General features: G+C 43.1%; 1 protein-coding gene across 2 annotated transcripts in view; it reads left to right on the forward strand.

Annotated features, from left to right (window-relative positions):
• The window catches only part of LOC119163470 (P-selectin-like), a 216,295-nt gene that overhangs the window by 152,009 nt on the left and 43,427 nt on the right, over positions 1–20,859 (forward strand). For both annotated transcript variants that reach the window (XM_075873132.1, XM_037415475.2), the window contains exons 3-9: positions 461–519; positions 2,570–2,779; positions 6,286–6,378; positions 7,883–8,005; positions 16,550–16,674; positions 17,506–17,671; positions 19,597–19,746. In XM_075873132.1, coding sequence (XP_075729247.1) covers positions 461–519; positions 2,570–2,779; positions 6,286–6,378; positions 7,883–8,005; positions 16,550–16,674; positions 17,506–17,671; positions 19,597–19,746 — 926 coding nt within the window. The remainder of the gene's footprint in view (positions 1–460; positions 520–2,569; positions 2,780–6,285; positions 6,379–7,882; positions 8,006–16,549; positions 16,675–17,505; positions 17,672–19,596; positions 19,747–20,859) is intronic.

Raw genomic sequence — 20,859 nt, forward strand, 5'->3', positions numbered from 1 at the left:
AAGTTTCATTGAGGAGGCACTAGTGGCACCAAACTTGAACTCGAGCATGTGGAGAATGGTCAGGGACAAGGGTAGCGACACTGATGACTGTTGGCGTGCCAGCTGGCACACACTGAACATGGAGCAGCGGGCCGAGACGGGATATAAAGGTAAAAGAAGCACATATACACAGTGGGACACAGACATACGCAAACATAGCAACCGTAGGACAGTGACACCACTTCCGGCGTGAAACTTTAATTTAGTGGTCGATGGAAACACTACGCAGCCGATGGCGAAAAAAACCGTCATTTACTTCATGGTTGGAGGCAAGCTAAACGCACAATAAAAAACTATAGGTTTGGTCGACGTACCTGAAAAAGTTAGTGAGGACCCCGACAACTAGCCTGACCCCAGCTCCTCTTTCTTGCTGCTACGTTTTCGCAAACATTGCTCAGTCGATGTTCTGTTTGTCTTACAGCTCAACTACCAGGTCATGCTCAGACAAAGGACGATGGGTCGGTGGCCTTCCATACTGCGGTAAGCTAGCTGCTATATGCACAGTTAGCTCTTGGAACAACTTCGCGCGGAGTGATGTGACAAAATGCTTATTTAGTGCCGCGGAATGGAATTCGGTGAAATGAAATGCATTAAAACGTCCCTACGCTAGAAGCCTTGTGAATGACGTTGAAAGTAGAACGCTAAAAAAAGAAGAAAAAAAAAGTACATTAGCAAGTAACTTCACCACATTCTCCAACAGAAATAAAAAGCTTTCTGGAACAACTGTTCTGGTCATACCTTTAACGGCGTGCATTCAGGACCGCTTTGTAAAAAAATAGAATATACAACTTGTATACTTATGTTCTATTCATAGACTGAAGCTTCACCGTATATGGGTGCCCACAGCGGTGGTATGAACTGAGTTTATCAAAATCTGTACAGCGCACCCGTTTGTGGTACTGTTTGGTGCAGCAAGGTATTTGGGAAGCAAAGAAACATTTGAAATTTAGTGACTTGTTTTTTAAGTGCTACGAAGTATTTTAAGAATATTTGTTTGGTAGCTGTTTCATTTGTTGCCCTAAGGTAACCGAAACGGTGTTTATTTGTTTAGTTATTTATCTTTTTGTTTATCTATTTATAATTGCACCCATATCCACATCGACGAATTCTAATTACTGATGTGCGCAGCCCCACAGCAACTGAAATTTTGAAGCATGCGTAGGTAGGTTCTAGATTAAACTTAAATTTTATCCACAAAGTATCAAAGCAGGAAAAAAATGTAGAAGAACATCTTACATCATGTTTAAAAAAAGGTAGATTACAGCTCACAGTAAAAGACACCGTTTTGTTTGTTGCGTTGAAGTGGTCCACTTAGTGATTTCAGTCGGTTATTAAGCGTTAAAAACAAGATAATTTCAAAATATTTAAATTGTACGCTTAAAATTTTGTTAACGTTGAACGCTGAAGAAGACGAAATGTTGCACTTCCGTATTATTTAAAAAGTAAAACGGCACAAGCGACACGCGACGAAGCAAACACGACAGTGATGGCGCTGAACTTACAACCTCATTGTCATTAAGGTGCGATGGTCACCCATGAAAATAGAAAGCATTGCCTCCTGTCATTAGTATCACGTATGATGATACTTTGGCCTTAAATATAAGTATTTTTTAGTAATCCATGCATGCTTTTCACTAGGGCTTGTGTCGATGTTGTTGCTTTTACAATGGCAGAAGCGAAGGTTGGTCGCAGCGTTCTCCCTCCCTGTTGCGTCAATGTATGGGGCTGCCTTTGCGCCCCCCTCCCTCCTATTAGGGGACTAGGGGCGGGGCACAAAGGACCCTCTCTTGTACTTTGCTTTTCCATTCTTTTACCACTCCTTCGCTGCACTGTACCACGAATTCTAGGAGCTGCAAGGCACATAACCACCGTCAGCGCAGCGAAAACTAGCCATGTTTCCCCCTGTACCCTCCTTATATCCTGCGTCCTCACCCTATCTTGCCTTTTCTACGCCCTTGCTATTCTTTACTATGAATGGATATGCTGTTCTAGGAGATGCTTGGCTCATACCTGTATTCTGTGGCGCATAGCCACCTAGTTTAACAACTCTGTTGTTGAAAGTGGGGCTGAAGCCGTATACTTTTCTAGAATTATTTAACTCAGCCAGCCATAAACTCTATCAGAATGTTTACATTTCCTAATGAAAATGCCACCAGAACGTCCCGCCGGGACAACAGCATTTGCTGTTGTTAAAGCATGTGTGGTTACAACAGATTCCTGACGCAGAGACAACGATTTCTGTTGTGCACCAGACATACTTTGTGACAACAGAAGCGCCTTCTGTAGGGGGCGTAAGCAAACAGCTTATGTGCAATGGGAAGAGCTTGTAGCGCAGCAAAGATGCGTTGTCACAGCAGGCGCCGAATAAGTAATGCGCCAGGTTTGTTGTAGCACTACAGAAAATTGCTGGAACTACACATTCGAAAAAGGGCCTCATGACAAATGTCAGAATAACAACAAACAAGATGGCGTCATAAGTTTTTTTCGTCTCGTTCTGTCACCTTCTTCAACTGGTTTGTACGTGTTTCAGCGGTGAACGTGGCGTACGGCAAACCCACAAACCAGTCCAGCACCGTGAGGGGCGGCGACTCGAAGAACGCCAATGACGGAGACCTGACGACGCTGCACGAAAATCGCTTCTGCACCGAGACGAAGCTAGAGAACGCGCCCTGGTGGCAGGTGGACCTACTCAGGCCGTACCAGGTCCGGGTGGTCCGAGTTCTCACTAGGGGATGTTGCGGTATGTTTTTTCCGTGCTTTCGCCCGCAGGCTTAGTTTATCCTTCACGCCTTGTGCGTGCTCTTGTTGACCTTCTCTTGTGGCTCATGCCCACTGGGGGCGTTAGGCGAAGAAATGAGTACTATTATAAAATTTTATGGAATTTTAAAGAAATACAGGTTATAGAATAAAGACATTACGAATTTTGAATGAAAGTATGATGCTTACTCAAATTTAGAAAATATAAAGCTTTTTATTAGTAATAGATAATAAATTAAATCAACACCCTACTTTTCTGGAAAAAATAAAGAAATAAATAAAATAATAAGTATGCACGTGTCGACACTAAAGGATAATATAGATTAGTTTGTCAGTCTGTTGGTTTCACTCATGTAATTCCGCATAGGCACACAAACCTTCGCACTAGCGAACTCAGAATAGAGGCTTCAAAAGACAGAATCACGGGCATGAATAAAGCCATTCCAATAGCACTTAAAGGACTTTTTAAACTTAGATCAGCGAGCTGTAGTAAACTGCCTACAGGTCAAGAAGGAATAATCTGCAGTGTGCATGCTCGCCGAAAATGTACTTCTTTCTTCATCGGCTTAATTTTCATTGGTATCATCAGTAACGACTGCAACAGTACTGTCACCATGTGTCCATCTTGTTGTAAGTCAGTCTCTGCAAAATACTGCAAGATGGCAGCAGGGGTTGAAAGAGAAACTGACAACGCATTTGCAGCAAGACGCCATGATGAAATCTATTCGAATTTCACAGAAACTTAGTTGCCGAAAACTTTCTTCTGGTCCGGGGAACGAACATACACCAACGGCTTCCCGGGGCAGTCACTCTAACAGTTCAGCTTCCCAAGAAAGTGGCACTTGGCAGCGAGAAGGTGAATTCATCGAAAAATCGAAGCACATAGATGCACTATTTCAGACATAGGCATAGATTTTCCTGTCACTTTGAGCACATGGAAGAGGGTCAATTGGTTTCCTTATGTCTTCATTTGCTATATTTTTTTTGTTCAGGCCACTCAGTAAGCTGTACACCGAGACAGTGTGAGAGAGAGAGAGAGACATGAAAAAGTCACACTTTCGCCGTGAGAGCGAGGCAATGAATGCGATAGCAACAGCTTGGAATGTTACGCTGAGAATGGCAAGCAGATCGAAACGTGCAGTGCACTGCTCACGCACAAATGATACATGAAAACAACACGCACACACAGGACGAGAACGAACTAAGAACTTTTACCGCTTGACACTTGACGCGCTGTTTAAAAAAACGACGTTTGAAACGTAATTACAATTACAAACGAGTGCAAACTAACAAGTGTCCTCACTGTTACTTCACTGGGCATGAAAAGCGCGCTCTTTTCGGAAACGGGGCCTGTGCAGCGAGTAAAGTGACCTTCGTGGGCCCGGCAACTAACGCATTCATTCTGATGAAACCCGAAAACACACGATTCTCCCCTCTGAAACATAAGCGCGCGTGCACAAGTATCTGACACCCCCTCCCCCATGCGCGGGTAAAAGTACGCGTGGGAGATAAGCGCGCTTCAGCGCATCACGATGAGCTGGGTGCGAGCGCGGGCGGCTTTTTTCTTTCTTGAGTTTTCATATATATAGATACGTACACATATACGTGAATGATGGTGACGGGGGAGGCGGGGACAGCAAAAAAACTGCCCATACAATTGCTATCGCAATAAAGCTAGCAGTTGTTCCCCGTACAAACAGAAACGATGAGCAAACCTTCTTTGAAATGGGATGCAAACGACTATTCACCTGATCTCCGAAGCCCTTTGTCAGGCCTTCGTAGCCTTTTGCTGCTGCTCCGTGTTTCTGTAATGGAAGCAAGAATAAACTTCAAACGTCAAAAAAAAATTAAAAACTTCATCTCACTGTTAGCTTTCATGAATGCAGTAGGGTGGGGAGCGAGGGGTGGGAAAGACTGAACAAATGCGAGTGCGGCGTGCGAGGCGCAGCGCGTGCCATCTGCCGCCGCGCTTGCACTTCCGCTGCACTGGAAACGCAAACATGTTGCTTTTCTCGGCGCGCTCTCCCGGCGCAGGGAACTTCAACGGCGACGGTGATGACGATGACAGCGGAGCGCATGCATAAGATGCTTCGCTCCTAAACACGAGAGAAAGGTAAAAAAGTGAACCAGCATTCAAATATCCTGTTTACTACCCTGCCTTAGCTGAAGGGGAAAGTGGAAGAACTGTGCAAAAAAGAGAATCGCACAACACAGGCGCTGACCTCCAACAGAGGTCTGTCCCGCGAATGCGAAGCACACTTAAGCATTTTTTGTTACGTTTCATGTGCGGCGAGGCCTGACCTGCCATGTACAGGACTCTCTCAATGAAGACACGCCAAGTCTCTTTTGGGTACCATGACTCTCCGACGAGAGTGTAAATCTCCTTAAATAGTTGTGGTGAAAAAGTGAAAGGACTCGCAAAAAGAAGTCAAATCACTCTTTTTTTTTTCTGTAGGAGTGGTGTACACTCTGTACACTCCAGTGGCCGTGGGTGTACACTGTACTGCGCTGAGAAACGTTCTTACACTTCATGGCACACAGGAAGCTTCTTTTTCATTCTTTTAACACTCTGACTGGAAAGCCCTTGTCTACTGCCGAGTGCATGCACGCAACGCATGTTTGTTGAAATATAGCTTTATTTTTAGTCCAGGAGCCTAGTTTTCGTAAATATTCTCTATTTCAAGATTCCATGAAGATGAAATTAACAATTCAGGAATAGGGACAGCTTTCTCGTGAGTGGAATAGTGAAGGGTGTGCCACTCGCATATTGAAAGTGTCTATTATAAAATTTTAATGCCGTATATCTCCACATAATTTTTAGACACGACATTGATGAGAACTAGCAGGGAATCAAGGCAAAGAAAGTAAAGGGGGTGTTATTTGTAGTAATTAATAAATAACTGAACAAATGAAAGCAGGCGGATAGATAACTTGCCGCTCACTGAGGCTGAACCTGCAACCCTAGAAAAATGCGCCCGATGCTCTACCAATTAAGCTACGTCACCGGTCATCCTCCGGTCTACTCTATCGAGTACACCTGTGCATTAAACGAAGGAGTGTAATCGGCGTCAATTGTAGCTGTGACGGTGAGTGCAGAACGCTCCTTTTATGCCTCCTAGCTTCAGCAGGCTTGGTCTCTACTGGCCACAAGGTGCCTTTCCATCCGCTTTACTTTCTTCGCACTACATCACAATGACTACTATACACCCAAAGCAGTACAGTTAACGTTCTCTTTACCTTCCTTGAGCTCATTATTCGCTGATATTTATTGGGGATGTGTCAAGCAAACGAACCCTCGAAAATAATTTTCCTTCGTATCTGACGCATATAATGTATCATATATTATAGATGCATATTATGGGGTGCGAAAATACAAAGAAAAACAACAAGAAGAAAATTATTGTTCGAAGGTTTAAAAAAACAAGTGTAGATATGTTCCGAGTGATACGACAGCGCATTTAAACAGTCCTATTCACGTGATGTTTTCAGGCCACCAGCCGCTGCATGACTTGGAGATTCGAGTGAGTAACCAGTCGAGCTTGCAAGGGAGTCGCCTGTGCGCTTGGTATCCGGGAACATTGGGTGAGTGGCACGGAAGCTGGATTTCTTTCTTTCTTTCTTTCTTTCTTTCTTTCTTTCTTTCTTTCTTTCTTTCTTTCTTTCTTTCTTTCTTTCTTTCTTTCTTTCTTTTTTTCTTTCTTTCTTTCTTTCTTTCTTTCTTTTGCGCACGCGCCATTTAAGGGACACTAAAGTGAGACATTGAATCGGTTTGGATAAGTAAATTGTATCCTTGAAACTCTAATGCCATTATTCATAATCATATCTTTATTATTATACAAAAATTAAGCGCAAAGTTTCAATTTTGAAGTTCGTTTGATATCGCCGCATGTGTCGTGATGAAGTTCAAAGTGTATTTTTGTTATTTTGGTGACATTGACTCAACCAAACTTTCTGAAACCTACCATGTTAAGTTTATGGCCACTTTGGTTGACAAAACAGTTTTAGTTATACTGATTATAAGAATCATCTGTGTAGGACGCAGATCATTTGTCAAAATGTTTGACGTCACGAAGTTTGATGGGGGAAATATAAAGTGCGTTTTCTTTTTGCGCGTTTTCTCGCTTATCTCGCTGCTTCTCGTGGCAAGCGTGATGGTTTTTTAATTGTAGAACAGTAATTTAAAAATTCGATAAAAAAGAATTGTTTTTCTTTTTAGTCAACTTTTAAGCTGTAAACTTAACTTGCCTGTGAGAGCAGAACACCACCCTGCCCTGGAAGTTTTTCACTAGGGCCTAAAACAGGATGATATGCATTTCTACCAGGTAGAATAAATAAACTATCTAATATTTCTAAACCGTCTCTGCTATTCATACAAACTATCTATACAAACGTATCAAAGTAATGTGCTTTGTAACAAGCCAGAAAAAAAACAGAATAATTCTAAGCTGTGAATTGGACATGCAGAAGCGCGAGCAGCTCGGGAACTTTTTCTCGGATACAGTTATTTTTTTTTTACCACCCTGGCATGTTCCCAAAGTTAAGTGCATAATGCTTGATTGTTCCATCTGAAGCCAAAGCTTTCAACGCTTTTCAATAAGACCGCCAGTCCATGAGACCATAAGAAAGCCAGTCCATGAAATAGGCACCGTGTATTTAGTAGAAATGATAATCTGAAACGTTGTTTTATGCGTATTTATTCATTATTGTCAACAAGTTATATATTTCGTGCCATTTCTATTAAATTGTTTGGTTTGCTGTCTAAGGGCGCAACGATCTGCGTCGTTAGAATAAAACAAACTTTCATATTTCGTATTGAACTCTTATCTGAAGCCATATTTACGATGTCTGTGAATAGGTGCGCAGAAGTCTTCACTAGTGCAGTCGATACCGCGTTCCACTTTGCTATGGCAGTCTGTTCACTGTTCACAGCATGACTGCAAAACGGTAGTTGTATACTTGAGTAAGAAAAAGCAGACATAACGTTCAACATATACCAGAGGTAACAATCTAGAAATATCGAACATTTCTTAGCCTTGAAATCGATCATCTATAACCGGTGTAACATTTCCATCTCGTCTAATTGCAGAGGATGGATCGACCAAGGACTTCGAGTGCGCCTACCCAATCCTGGGCCGCTACGTTTACATTCACATGGTTGGTGGCGAAGGATCACTGTCCCTTTGCGAAGTCATGGTTTTCACGACGCAAGGTTAGTTTTCGCATTGTCATATTCGCACGTTTGGTCGCTTTCTTGAGTGCGCCTCACTGTGTTTGCCGACTGCTCTTATATTAGCTAATTTTCGAACACAACCTCAGTGAGAACTAACAGACAATAGAGCCAATGAGAGTACGGGGGATATTATTTGTAGCAATCACAATATAAATTAGAAGAAATTAAAGAGCGAGAAAATATAACTTGTCCCCGGCAGAAATCAAACCTGCCACCTTTAATAGTAGTGCGTCTGATGGCTCACCTGTTCAGCAATGGCAGTGGGCCAAATGCTGTCCTCGGCTTGTTAGTTCTCATCCTGAAATGTTGTACCTAACAAAGAAAAACGGGTCCTTAAAATTCTTCATCTTTCATTCGTTTAGTAATTGTTATTGGAAATGGCGATACTGCATAGCATTTTATGACTCTGACGTCGTTGAATATAAAAAAATCACATCCAATTTATCCTGTATATGTCTCTTTTCACCACCCGTCCAGAATCCCTCCAAAATCGTGAACGTCAGATTGATGTAATTTCCTCCTCTGATTATATACTGCCCAACAATTATACTTTTTTATATATAATCAGGAGGCCAATTGTACACACTCTCAGTAGATGCACTACAGTTACGAAGGTATTTTTCACAAAATTATTCAACTTGTGGCTCGTGGTATTTCAGTGCAGTTGGAAGAAAGCCCTTCTGACAAGGCTTCGCGCGATCGGCCTTCGTATTACCTGCAATATCATGTTGCGTCATTTTAGGCATACTCTCTTCAACTTCTTCACATAGACTCGCTGGTGCGCTGAAAGCGCCCATTGCGAAATGTCACGCACCTGATACCGTTTTCTTTGTTTTTCTTGAAACAAGGAATCGGGTTGAATGTAGACACGGTGCCGAAATTAACATTAGTAAAGAGCCACCTACATTTGACAAGTAGCATTTATTGTTTTCGGGTTATTTTTATTTCTGTTTTCTTGGAAATTGATTTTTTTTCATTATCAGTGGGGGACAATGGTAAAGAAATCAACGAATACCCCCACCACTCTGGCGTTTGCCGAGCGAAGTGCCGTTCAGTCGGCGTGACTCGCACTAACAGATTTTGAACAGCGATACTGTCTGATCTTTTGGTTGCACTGGATAGTGGCAAGAAGAGTTATTATCCTCATGTTCCGGTGCGCTATGTTTTTACCGTCTTCTTCGTTTTCTGATTCATTCTCAGAACATGCGCGCCATTTTTTTTAGGCGTGAGACACAATAATCGCGATGTGTGGGATAATGTGTGGGATAGAGAAATAAAAAAGAAAAAAAGAAGACGATTATATAGAGAGAAAATAATGTTAAAATTTTTTGGCAAGGCGAGATTCAAAGACACGAGGTGAAGAGGAGCGTCGTAACCACTCCGCTATTCAGGCACGCTAGCAATACTATAACATAGCATTGTGTTGTATGGTACAGTAAAGGAATGGGAAAGGAAAGTAAGAATGAGGAGGTGGGAAATGAAAAAGGCTAGAGAATAAAGCGTGGCTTAGAAAAAAATAGAGGGAGAAAAAGAAAGGGAAGAAAGACAGAAAGAGGTAGGTACAAACAAATAATTATAGAGGAAAAGCATACATTATCCACGCATAGTTCGGTATAGCAATGATGAGGGAAAGAGAAGTGAGTTTGAGTAGAAGAGAGAGGAGGAGGGTTAGCACAGCCACGTATAGTATAGCATAAGAATATGGGAAAAAGAGAAGTGAGTGTGAGGAGGACGGAAAGGAATTGGTGAAAGAGTGAAGCGTAGTATAGTATAGTATAGTATAGTATAGTATAGTATAGTATAGTATAGTATAGTATAGTATAGATAGGAATAGGGACGACAAGTGAGGGTGAGGATGATGGGAAGGAGAAAACACCAGCTTCAATGATTCCTCAGTAGTCGCATCTCTTGTTTGTATCCGTCCCATTTTTAATTGGGCGTGAATATCGCTACTTTTATTATTTGCCTCACTAACTTGGACATACGTAGCCAAGTGTAGAAATACTGAACTGCATGGCTTGATACAAGGCCACAAGTTCCTCCGAAAAGACTATAGCCATTCACACTGAATGTGGCTTCGTGCCACACTTACCGATCGTACGTACGTGCGTTCTGCGTAGGAATGGTTATCACCACGGCTTGTGATCACTGCGTGGATGAAGCAGCCATTCGACATATTCTGTGCGACTTTAGCTAAAACGGACGCTGTGGCTAGTTGGTACATAGCTAGAAATGTGCTCTGTGCGTTTCCTTGCTTGTGTTTTGTTTTTGCCATTTTCAACCGCTGTACCATTTGTGTTTACCATTTTTACCCACCGTACGGTAAACAGAGGCAAGCGCTCTGCAACACGTTCAACCAATAGAACGATCGACCTCTGTTTGAGGAAACATCAGGCCATGAAGAGGACTGAATGTCGCCGACGTCTGTATAAGCACAACTGTATTTTTTGAATTCCCCGCTGTATGTGAACGAGTCTGACTTGGTCACGCTTCTTGTGTATGCGTGTGTGTTTTTTTTATGTTTGTCTTCTTCTGTAGCTCTCGTTGTCTTTTTTACGATCGTACTTTCCGCTCCCCTGCGCTGGGCGGCAAACCTATTTTAGTAACAAGTAGTAACAAGTTGATCTTCCTGCTTTATTTTTTCCATCTCCCTCTGTCTCACAAAGGAGACAGGAAATGTTGGGGAAATGTAGCGTGAGCGACAGGTTCTATCACAAAACGGAAGGTGCCTGGAACGAATGGCTAGCCGTGTTATGGACTATAATTCACGTTTTAAAAAGTCTATTCGCGCTTTCGCTTGCACTGTTAAACCTATGGCTGTGGAAATATTTTGGGAGCGATTTCCTCTTTGGTGCCTGTAGAGTGTAGAGGAGATAAAGACAGCAGAGCTGCAAGCAAACTGCGAACTGTAACTTGCTGTGTTACGGTAGCTAAAAGTACGGAAGTGCAAAGCAAGCCCCTTTAACGGCCTATTTTGGAGCTTGTGCACCAACATAAACATTGCAAAGTGATAATTAGCTCCGCGTCTGCTAAGTGGTAATCAGCTTCAATTCATTACAAAGTGAAGTTAGAGTGATGAAAGTTTAGCAGCAGCATATCGAAATTTAACGAAACACGAGTGTTATGCCAATTTTGTGTCATTGCTATTCGAGCTTAGCGAAAAGCCTGAAGATGCGCCAGAGCCGGGTAGAACGGATGTGCTCATATGGTTTATTTCACTTAGGGCTGCCCTCTGAAAATGCACTACTCCCACTTTGCATTTTAACTGATTTGATTAGGATTACTCTAGAATCGATTATAGACAACTTACTAAGCAGATCATGAAGTAATTGAGGTGTCCGATATTAAAAATGTTTAGTGACTTTCCAGTGGTCCAGTTTCATTTCATATTGTCCATCGTTTGATTTTTCAGAGCGAGAAAATGCCATTAAGGGTACCGTATTTTCGAACGCCCTCTGAAAAACAAGGCAGTTTGTCGTTTCCTTTTTTTCCCACGCGTGTCTACAAATGACGTATGCCAATCCAACAGCAGTCAGCATAAAAATAAACGAAAGACCCGCCGAGAGCTTATCCTAATCGCCGCATCGTGGGCCTTCTGGGCAGCCTTGAGTTGTTGTATGAGAACCGGGCTCGTGAGCATGAAATGGAGGTAAAAAAAAGTCTTTTTTAAACCTCCTTTTCGGTAACCGACTATAGTCTGATCGAAAAAGAGCACAACTGAAACTGTTACTTTAGTTTCTTGAAACACACGCCTTCAAACGTGATGTCTCTCGAAGGAAATAATTTATAAGGGCCACCACATAAAACTTCGTAGACAAGTTGGGTACTTAATTGCCTTAGTATTGGTTATGAATACTCGGAATCTCGGCATGTTGTTCGAAAACAATCGGTTAACTAAAAGGGAAACTGCTGCTAAGATAAAGTGGGTGCAATAAACAGGACAGAATTTAATTGGTGTTATACGACCTGCATGTCTAAACAGTCCACAAAAAGCTCTAATATAGCTCCTTCTGTTTGTTTCACCTGATCCGTGTTTCGCGCTATTTTGGTGTCTCAAGTTAGCCGTTAACAGGTAGCCCAGCTTTCTGGCCTCTTATTTTGGCTGATAAATTGCTTTTAGATTGTTCGAACTTTAAGTCATCGCTTCGCTTTTTCTTTTCAAAACAATAAGCTGAAAGTCCAGTATTCTGCCTTCTTCGTTTTGCACACATATGTTTGTTCGCTGATATTTTCATGATGCACACGCATGCAAGCAGATTTAAATTTCAATTATTAAAAGACGAAGTGAGAAACGTGGAGAAGAAGCGGCTGACAAAAGACAACAAACAAACAAAGAACCCAAGAGCATCCGCGTAACCACAAGAAACTCGAAAGTCCGCACAAGAATTTCAACGGCCTTTCAGGGCTCACCATGGCGTAAAGAGTCCGTCGAGTTTCTGGGGAAACTGAACTGAAAAGTGGAAGTGCGGGGAAGGCGAAACAAAATGGTGATCTCGGACGTAAGTACAATTGATGCAGACAGCTGGAAAGCAGTACAAGGTTCCCTTTTAAAAGTACACAAGCCCGCACTTTGGGCTGAAAGTGCTCGAGAAGCTTAGCACCGCGGGGTGTCCGTGTTCTTGACTATAGCCATTCGCGCGTATTGGTTCTTTTTATTGTCCGCGCGTGTAGTGCTTACGAAAATGGCCAGAAACGCTTGACCACGGCTCAGTCTGACGTCAGCTAGATGTCGCCGCTCCGATGAAACGGAACATGCTGCGAGAATTCAGGTCACTAGCACTGCAGCTGAAATCTTGCGTATTTCAGGGAGTTCGTAAACACCGCGAATTAATTCCGTTCGAGCGAAAGAAGGAAAGAGAACCACGAGCGATTAGAAAGTAATTAAAGCAGAAATTAAAAATCGTTGTTATGCGAGGCACGTGGATGGAAATCGGCTGCGCTTGAAATTTTTTTTCTGAAAAGAAACATTAAGAAATTACGCTAAAGGTAAGTACAAATGTTGTACGGACAGACAATTGTTGAACAGCCGCATATGCTCAATATAGCCAGCTGTTTACATTAGCGCAGTGATGCCTACAGCAACATGAATACCACCAACACCATGAAGATGTGGTAAACTGATGATGTCTCGTTCTTGTGCTTGCGAGGATGGCATAGCCTAGGAAACGTAGATCAAATTTAGTGGAGGGAGCTTAAGTACAATTTACGTTAACCTGACGTGACACTAGTAAAATAGGACTACCTTTTATACAATAATAATAAGATTAGGTAGCCAGCACTGCAACCACAATTGACGTTTCAGCAACATTACGCTTAAATAGGGTTTTTTTCGCAACAGTTTAGAAGCCTGACGTGGCTTTGTGGTAGAATACTTGATTGCCACGCAGAATGCTTGGGTTTGATTGCCTTCTTGTGCTATATTTTGCTTCAGTTTTCCGACACACACACACGCACACACACGCACGCGCACACGCACACGCACGCGCGCACACGCGCGCACACGCACACGCACACGCACGCGCGCACACGCGCGCACACGCGCGCACACGCACACGCACACGCGCACACGCACGCACACACACACACACACACGCACACGCACACGCACACGCGCACACACACACACACACACACACACACACACACACACACACACACACACACACACACACACACACACACACACACACACACACACACACACACACTAGTGTCAGCACGCTGTTTCTTGTAATTCGTGTGAGGAAGACGAAAGCGTCTATATTCTCACTGCATGAATCAAACGCCGCGGAATCACAGTGGCCTTACGACTTACTTTGCGACTCACTCAAGCTTATTGATACACGGTTGTGCAACGAGTTATGTTTTGCTGGAGGAGATATGATTGAGGTGGCTAAAACGTTTTGGCGGGAAACTTTGTTTTGCATTTGTGAAAGAGTGAGGGAACGTAACTGTACAAGATGTCCATATTTCTCTTCTACCTAAGTCCTTGTTAAGTGGCGCTTATTTTCTCTATCACGTGCGGAAATAATGTTTTTTTTTTTCACAGATAGCATATTTTCCTACACCGTAGCCTCACTTCCTGCCCTATCTAAGCCTAACAAGATAAACAATCTGTATCGACCACCAAATGCGCTTTAAGCTACATCTCAAACCACTATGCTTTTTGTGACTTTAGAAATAGCAGTGCAGTTCAGAATCATGAAAGGAAACTGAAGATCGCGTAATGAAGGGGGAGCAACGTGATTATAGTCAGTTGCAACTTAAAAATCCAGAGACCCCCCCCCCCCCCCTGGCCTCATTTCGCAGATGACTGAAGTGCGGCAGCCGAAATAGTCCCGCTCAGGCAATCGACAGTGTTCTATGAAGGCGGAGTCACCGGCGTTCCTGTTCATGACGTCAATCCGCAGTGCACGCTTATTGGTGCAGGCATGTGTGCGTCCACCTTTGAGGAGCAAATGCCGAGGGGTTTTGAAGTTGCATCTGAATATAGTGAGGATCTGTGAGCGATGAAAGTTGGGGCATTGATCGGTGTTTGCATGGAGAAAATGAGGAATGGATGTGTCATTCACGGTTGCCTGTAAACCGTCTAAGAGCGTTCTAGATAGCTCGTTAGCTCTCTTTCATTGATAATTGAGTCACCTTGAAATCGACGAACCTGATTCTCGTTTTCTTTTAGCATTACCATTTCGAGCTATCAATTTCTTTTGCGAAGAACTGCTCAAGTTACGGAAAATGCGGCGGGCTTCAAAGCGCGCCCACAAAACTTGACAGTCGCGGCATGGTGGTGCATAGAAATCCCGAGTGTCACTCAGCTATCACCCTTTTTAGGACATCGAGATGGGCTGATTTGTGAAAATATAAATACGTAAAGCCAATTAGAGGCTTTAGCATTCGTCAGCATTAATGAGTTTTGTAAGGCAGGTAATAGATGTCTTAGCTTGTCGTAAAAAAGGAATTTGAAAGGTCTTGACTGGTTTTGCGAAGCCTTACCTTACAGCGTGAAAAAAAGAGAATTGTAGGCATGTGAGCACTAACGTGTGCTAATAGCAGCCTTACACTGAAAACACAAAAAAAGTGCGGATAAAGAATGTACTGTTCTCTCACACAACTACCTCTAAGCTTGCTTATATGAGTCAACCCGCAACTTCGCGTTGCGCTTACACCTCCACCGACCCTCCTCGAGAAAAGTTCTTGTGGCCACGCCACTGCTGTATAGCTGAAAATAGATGAAGCACATTCAACGATTAGAAAACAATCATTGGTAACGCAATAATGCTCCCTTTATTGTTGTTTGTTGGCATGGTATAAGTGAATGTTCGTGCGCGAGCAGATGAGGCGCAAGATACTCCTTTTGTCTTCCTAGAGGGGTCGAAAAAAAGTGCATACAAAAATGAAAAATTACGTACGAAGGTAGCGCTGTTCCTGTAATGCCGGAATATAACAAATATCCGGCACGTTTCATGACAATCGGGGACTTGCAAATTGGTGTGTTTTTTTTTAACGAATCTGATCCCCCTATATAGGAATTCGTATAACACCAAAGTGGAAAATGTCTTTACAGAGGTAGTTGAGAGTTTATTGTGCATTGTTTAAGCAACAACAACAAATTGCGAAGTAACCTTAGCAACGGCAAGCAGCTCGAAATTTGTAGCACACACCTCAAGTAGAAAGCAGGCATAAAATTAAAATACACAGGATGAGCGTGGACTATCAACTGCCCCAACTCGACACTTAAAGCGCGCTGTTCAAACAGAAAGAAAGACACGCAAAACAAGCGCGCAAGTATACACAGGACAAGCGTGAATAACTGTCACAATGCTTCCTGCGTCGTGCATCAGCAGCGCGCTCCTTTCGTGAACGCGGCCATGGCAGCGTGCGAAGTGACCTTCCTCCTCTCCCGAACTATGAGTCTGATAAGCGCGTGCAGAGGAAAAACTACGCTTCGTGGAGACGACGACTTGTAGAGCGCGCCCAATGCGAGCCTGCCACGCCATCTCGCTACTAATAACGAAAACGCGCTAGAGTTTTGAAGCTCTCAGGACTGCCAAATGTTGTGTGCTGTGTATAAATGGCTTGCCTTTAGCAATCCGCACAGCAGATCTCTGTGGCATATAGTGGTTAGCGCCGCGTGCTGATGATCGAGAGGTGGCTGGTTCGATTTCGCATGACAGATGCTTGCCTGCGGGATTTTTATTTGCAATTTCTTAGAATTTATTTTTCAACGTCACTTTCGTGACGAAAATATCTCAGCGAAGCTGTCGTGGACACCGGCATAAAGCACTTTCATGTTAAAAAAATGTGTGTTAGGTATAAAGTCTTCTGTAACTGCATGCAGAAAACATGCCACACGGCTATGTCGCTCAAGCTCTTTGCCTGAAGTTGTCGGGAAGTGGAAGCACGCGTAAAGGTGCCCTCAAATTTCGTGCGAGGGAGTATCGTAGTCATCGCATTTCTTTCTTTTTGTTGCAATGAGCTTCGCAATAGTTTTCTAGAGCTCAACGTGGTTCCTCAACTTCGCAGAGTTCTCTCCCGATCGGTGCGGAAACCAGGTGGAACCCCTGGAGCTGACTACCTTTATCCGCAAATGTTACGAGTTTCAGGGAAGTCGCGGAGGTTCCTTCCAGGACGCTGCTTCTTACTGCCAGGTGAGTATCTACCGAATGAAATCTGCCAATATTCATGCTACCTGTTCTGAAGTGGCAGCGCAAGAAAGACATGACCAACTATTTATTTTTTTTTGTCAGTCTTTTGTGAAACCACCGGTTGTCTAAAAAAATATGAGGTCATGCTTTATAACACTGTGCTTAACAGGACATTATACGCAGGTTTATTAGGGACGGAAGATAAAAAAAAAAACAGCCGTAGTGTATAGCACACATTTTCGACCAGAGGCTTGTAGAAATGAATGTGCGACACAGAAACGATGAATGCCCGAGTTATGCCACGTAGAATGACGAAGTTGTGGGAGAATTCAGTCAGACAAGTGAAAAAGATTACGTCGCCTCTTAGAAGCGTATCCTGAATATTCATTGTTGATTACAGTTAGGAACAGTACTATGATGTTGTACAAGGTTGTTTGCATGCTTTGAAATTATGTAGTCCACCACGGTGGGTCAGTGACAACGGTACTCAGCTGCTGGCCCGAACGTCGCTGATTCGAACCCGGCCGAGGCAGTCGCACTTCGAAAAGGCGAAATGGGCGACATGGTAGACGCCCGTTTGCAGTGCAATTTCAGTGCTCCTTCAAAAAACACCAGATAGTAAAAATTTCCGGAGTTCTTCACTATGGCGTCTCTCATGATGACATCGTGATTTTCGGACGTAAAACCCCAGATGTTATTATTATTATTATTATTATTATTATTATTATTATTATTATTATTATTATTATTATTATTATTATTATTATTATTATTATTATTATTATTATTATTATTATTATTATTGTTATTTGAAATCATGCGGTCTTCTTCTAGGCACGCGGTGGCCTGTTGATCCACAGTGTGGACGACCTGACGTTTCCTTTCATCTCGGCTGAACTAGAGCGACGTCGGGAAAAATTGAAATCCAAGCTGGTCTGGATGGGTGCACAGCGACGCACAGGCATTGGTCCCGGCAAGAGAGGCTGGTTTTGGGTCAGCGGTGAGCAATTTTGGTCTTCTGTTTAAGTTGGTGCTTACAAGAGCACTTCCAAAGGCACCTTCCAGTGCCTTGCCAACACTCGCAAAACCTATAGAAGATAGCGAGGCACTAGAAGTGGAAAAGGAATACATCTGCTTAGGACGGGTAGCAGCCGCAGAGCCAAACCATGAGGCTGAGAGAGAGAGAGAGAGAGAGAGGGAAAGGTAGGAAGGTTAACCAAGCTTGTCTCGGTAACCATGAGGCTGAAGTAACAAGAATAAGCATGAGGCGGAGCGTATTCAGAAGGCACTCTCAAATCATGATGATTAGAAATTCACCACAATCCCTCAGGAGGAGAGTACATAGCAGCTGCATCTTACCAGTACTCACATACGGAACAAAAGTCTGGAGGTTTATAAAAAGAGTTCACTCTAAATTGAGAACTACCCAGCGAACTGTGGAAAGGAAAATGACCAGTATAACCTTAGAGGAGCCCTGCGACAGATTTTGAGCATGGTTACAAAATTCTGGCGATAGGCAGTCGACGCTCCCGAGAACACGCAAGCCAAATATTATTGGGAAGCCCGCGGCCAGAAATTTACAACAAAGAAAAATTATTTCTCTTCTCTCGACAAACGACGCTACATACTCCAAAATTACTGCGTCGTAGGCCGAAGTGTCAGGCCATTGGCCGATTTGAGCATGGTGCGCTCGGGAATTACTGGGGCCGCGACCCGTAGACGGCTGCGACCCGTCCACGCGTGCATGTGCGATCGCACTGCAAAGTCTTTCTTTCCAATAAAAAGAGAAATAGTGCTGAAATTCATGAAAAGAGCGTGACGTACCTTTTTCTCCAACGTATCCTTCCCTGCTTAGCCTCCATCGCTTTCGTCGCGACGAGAGGAGAAAGAAAACAGTAACACCGCAACACAAATATTTGTGATTGCGCCCGTACTAGACGGACTCTAAAACTGTTTGCGGTGGTCAATTTGTGAGGCAATATCTTTTGCATGGCTGTTTAGAAAAGTGTTGCAGCTTCCCTTTAAAGAACCCGTCAACAGGCTCCCACTTTTTTTTTTTTACACCCCCAAAGAAGCTCGTTACTTTGTAGAGTGGACCACAGCGATCACGTTTGCCGAGTATTACAGCGCGACGCGCCGTGCAGACTTTCCATTTCGAAAAAGAAATCCCGCACTTTTTTGTACTCCTGACCAATCCTCCTTTCATGCGCAGTGACGCAAAGTCGACCATCAACGACTTGACGTAGCACGCTGCTCATCAATTGATCTAGACTAGTCACGACGATGGCCTACGCCTTCCTCTTTCTGTAAGGAAGAAGGGCGGAGGCCGCGCGAAATTTGGAAACAGCTGAAATTGTTGTTTGAACCCCTGTAACTTCATTATAGAACGTATACTCAAAATTCTAACGGAAGGATGTTCAGAAAGTAAAAGTTCACATACTTCATTTTATAACAATTTTTAGCCCTCGGGTTTTTTAGCGGCCCTTTCAAGCACAAGAATAGAGCAAACTGGGCAAAGGAACAAAAGGGTATCAAGGGCATCTTAGTGAAAATGAAGACGAAAAAATAAACATGGGCAGGTAGCATGTAGGGAATACAGCCGCTGGTCATTATAAGTAGCATACTGGATTCCAAAAAAATGAGCGTGCCTGAGGGGAAAGGCTCAAAGTTAGGTGGGTGGACGATATAGGAAGTTCAGAGTTTTGTGAATTTCTGAAACCGAGAATTGATGTTTCTGAAAACGAGAACTTACAAGTGGGTGTTATAGGTAGGCTATATGCAGAGAGCTTATGCTCTCATAAAATCAAATTACATCGTTGAGAAAAGCTTCTCTTTACTCTTCTGCCGTTATTTAGGATTACGCAGAACTCATTTACAACTGGTCATATAATTTTATTCTACTTCATTCCACATTGGATTTTCCAGGTGAACCGGTGCGAGAATTCCTTTGGGCTGATGACCAACCCAACAACTACAACGGTCAGCAGAACTGTGTCGTCATTGACGGTGGCCGTAAGTGGCGATGGAATGATGTGACCTGCGATCTGGACTACCTGCCGTGGATCTGCCAGTACAGTGAGTGATTTTTTATAAGGCTAAAGCTACTAGTATACGGGTTTTTTCAAGTTACGTTTTTGCGGCTGGATCCTACCAGGAATTCTCCACGTCGTGTACACGATTTCACTTCAAATGCATGGGTACCACCGGCTTGGGTTATTAAGTAAATGTTTTCTTATACTGGTATATCGATACGTGAATTAGTAAGGCCTGAACACGTCTAAGCAGCAGGGCAACCATTTTTAGTGTGTATGCGTCTACCACAGCCGTGTTCGTTTACTCGTGGAAGTTACAAAAAAGCAAGGCTACAGACCATTGTGGCGCCACTGCAACATGTCCGTAGCATGGTCCGTAACACGTCCGTAACAGCTCAAGCTGCCACACTTCTATGGTCTATAGATTGCAAAAGTATTTAGTGTGGGTGTGCCGAGTCAGTGATATTACATTTTTATAGTGTTCGCAGTACACGCAAGAGCGTTGAAAGTGCGCGCTTTTTTTACCTTGTCTATCCCGCCTTTATTATTATTATTTTTCGAGTATGTACGAAATTGTGTTTCCCATTGATACAGATTACGAAGGTGTATAGCATCGCATTTCACGTTCTTTTCAATGTAGTTTCTCTCTCCACCAATGACACCATGTTTCCGCGCTCACTTTCATTTCTCTTTGTCTCATAAATACTACTCTTCAATTAAACTGCTAAAAGTACAAGGTGCCTATGCATTCGTTAGGACAGTTCATGGACGAAAACCTTTAAGCCAGTATGTTTTCCAGTGTACTTCATATCGATGTACGACGTTTGCTGATCAACTCACTGCTTACTTAATTTGCTCAGACTGTTATCGTACAGCGTACTATCAATTATTAACATTCACTGATCACTAGTTAGCTCACTGCTAACTTGTTTTGGTTGTAATCGTATACAATATGCCCCAGTAAGAATTTAAAATTTTGTTGACGGACTCTATGATGATCTGACCAAATACATGTTGCCGACTATTGCGTGGAGTTATTCACCCTACTTCGGTGCTCTACTTTATTGCTGAAAGATTCTAAATTAATTGGCCCCTTTTCAAGCAATGAATCAGGGCCATAAGTTCCAACGAGAAAGGCTGCTTTTGCGAAACTTGG

This window comes from Rhipicephalus microplus, chromosome 9, assembly GCF_043290135.1.
Source record: "Rhipicephalus microplus isolate Deutch F79 chromosome 9, USDA_Rmic, whole genome shotgun sequence".
Lineage (NCBI taxonomy): Eukaryota > Metazoa > Arthropoda > Arachnida > Ixodida > Ixodidae > Rhipicephalus > Rhipicephalus microplus.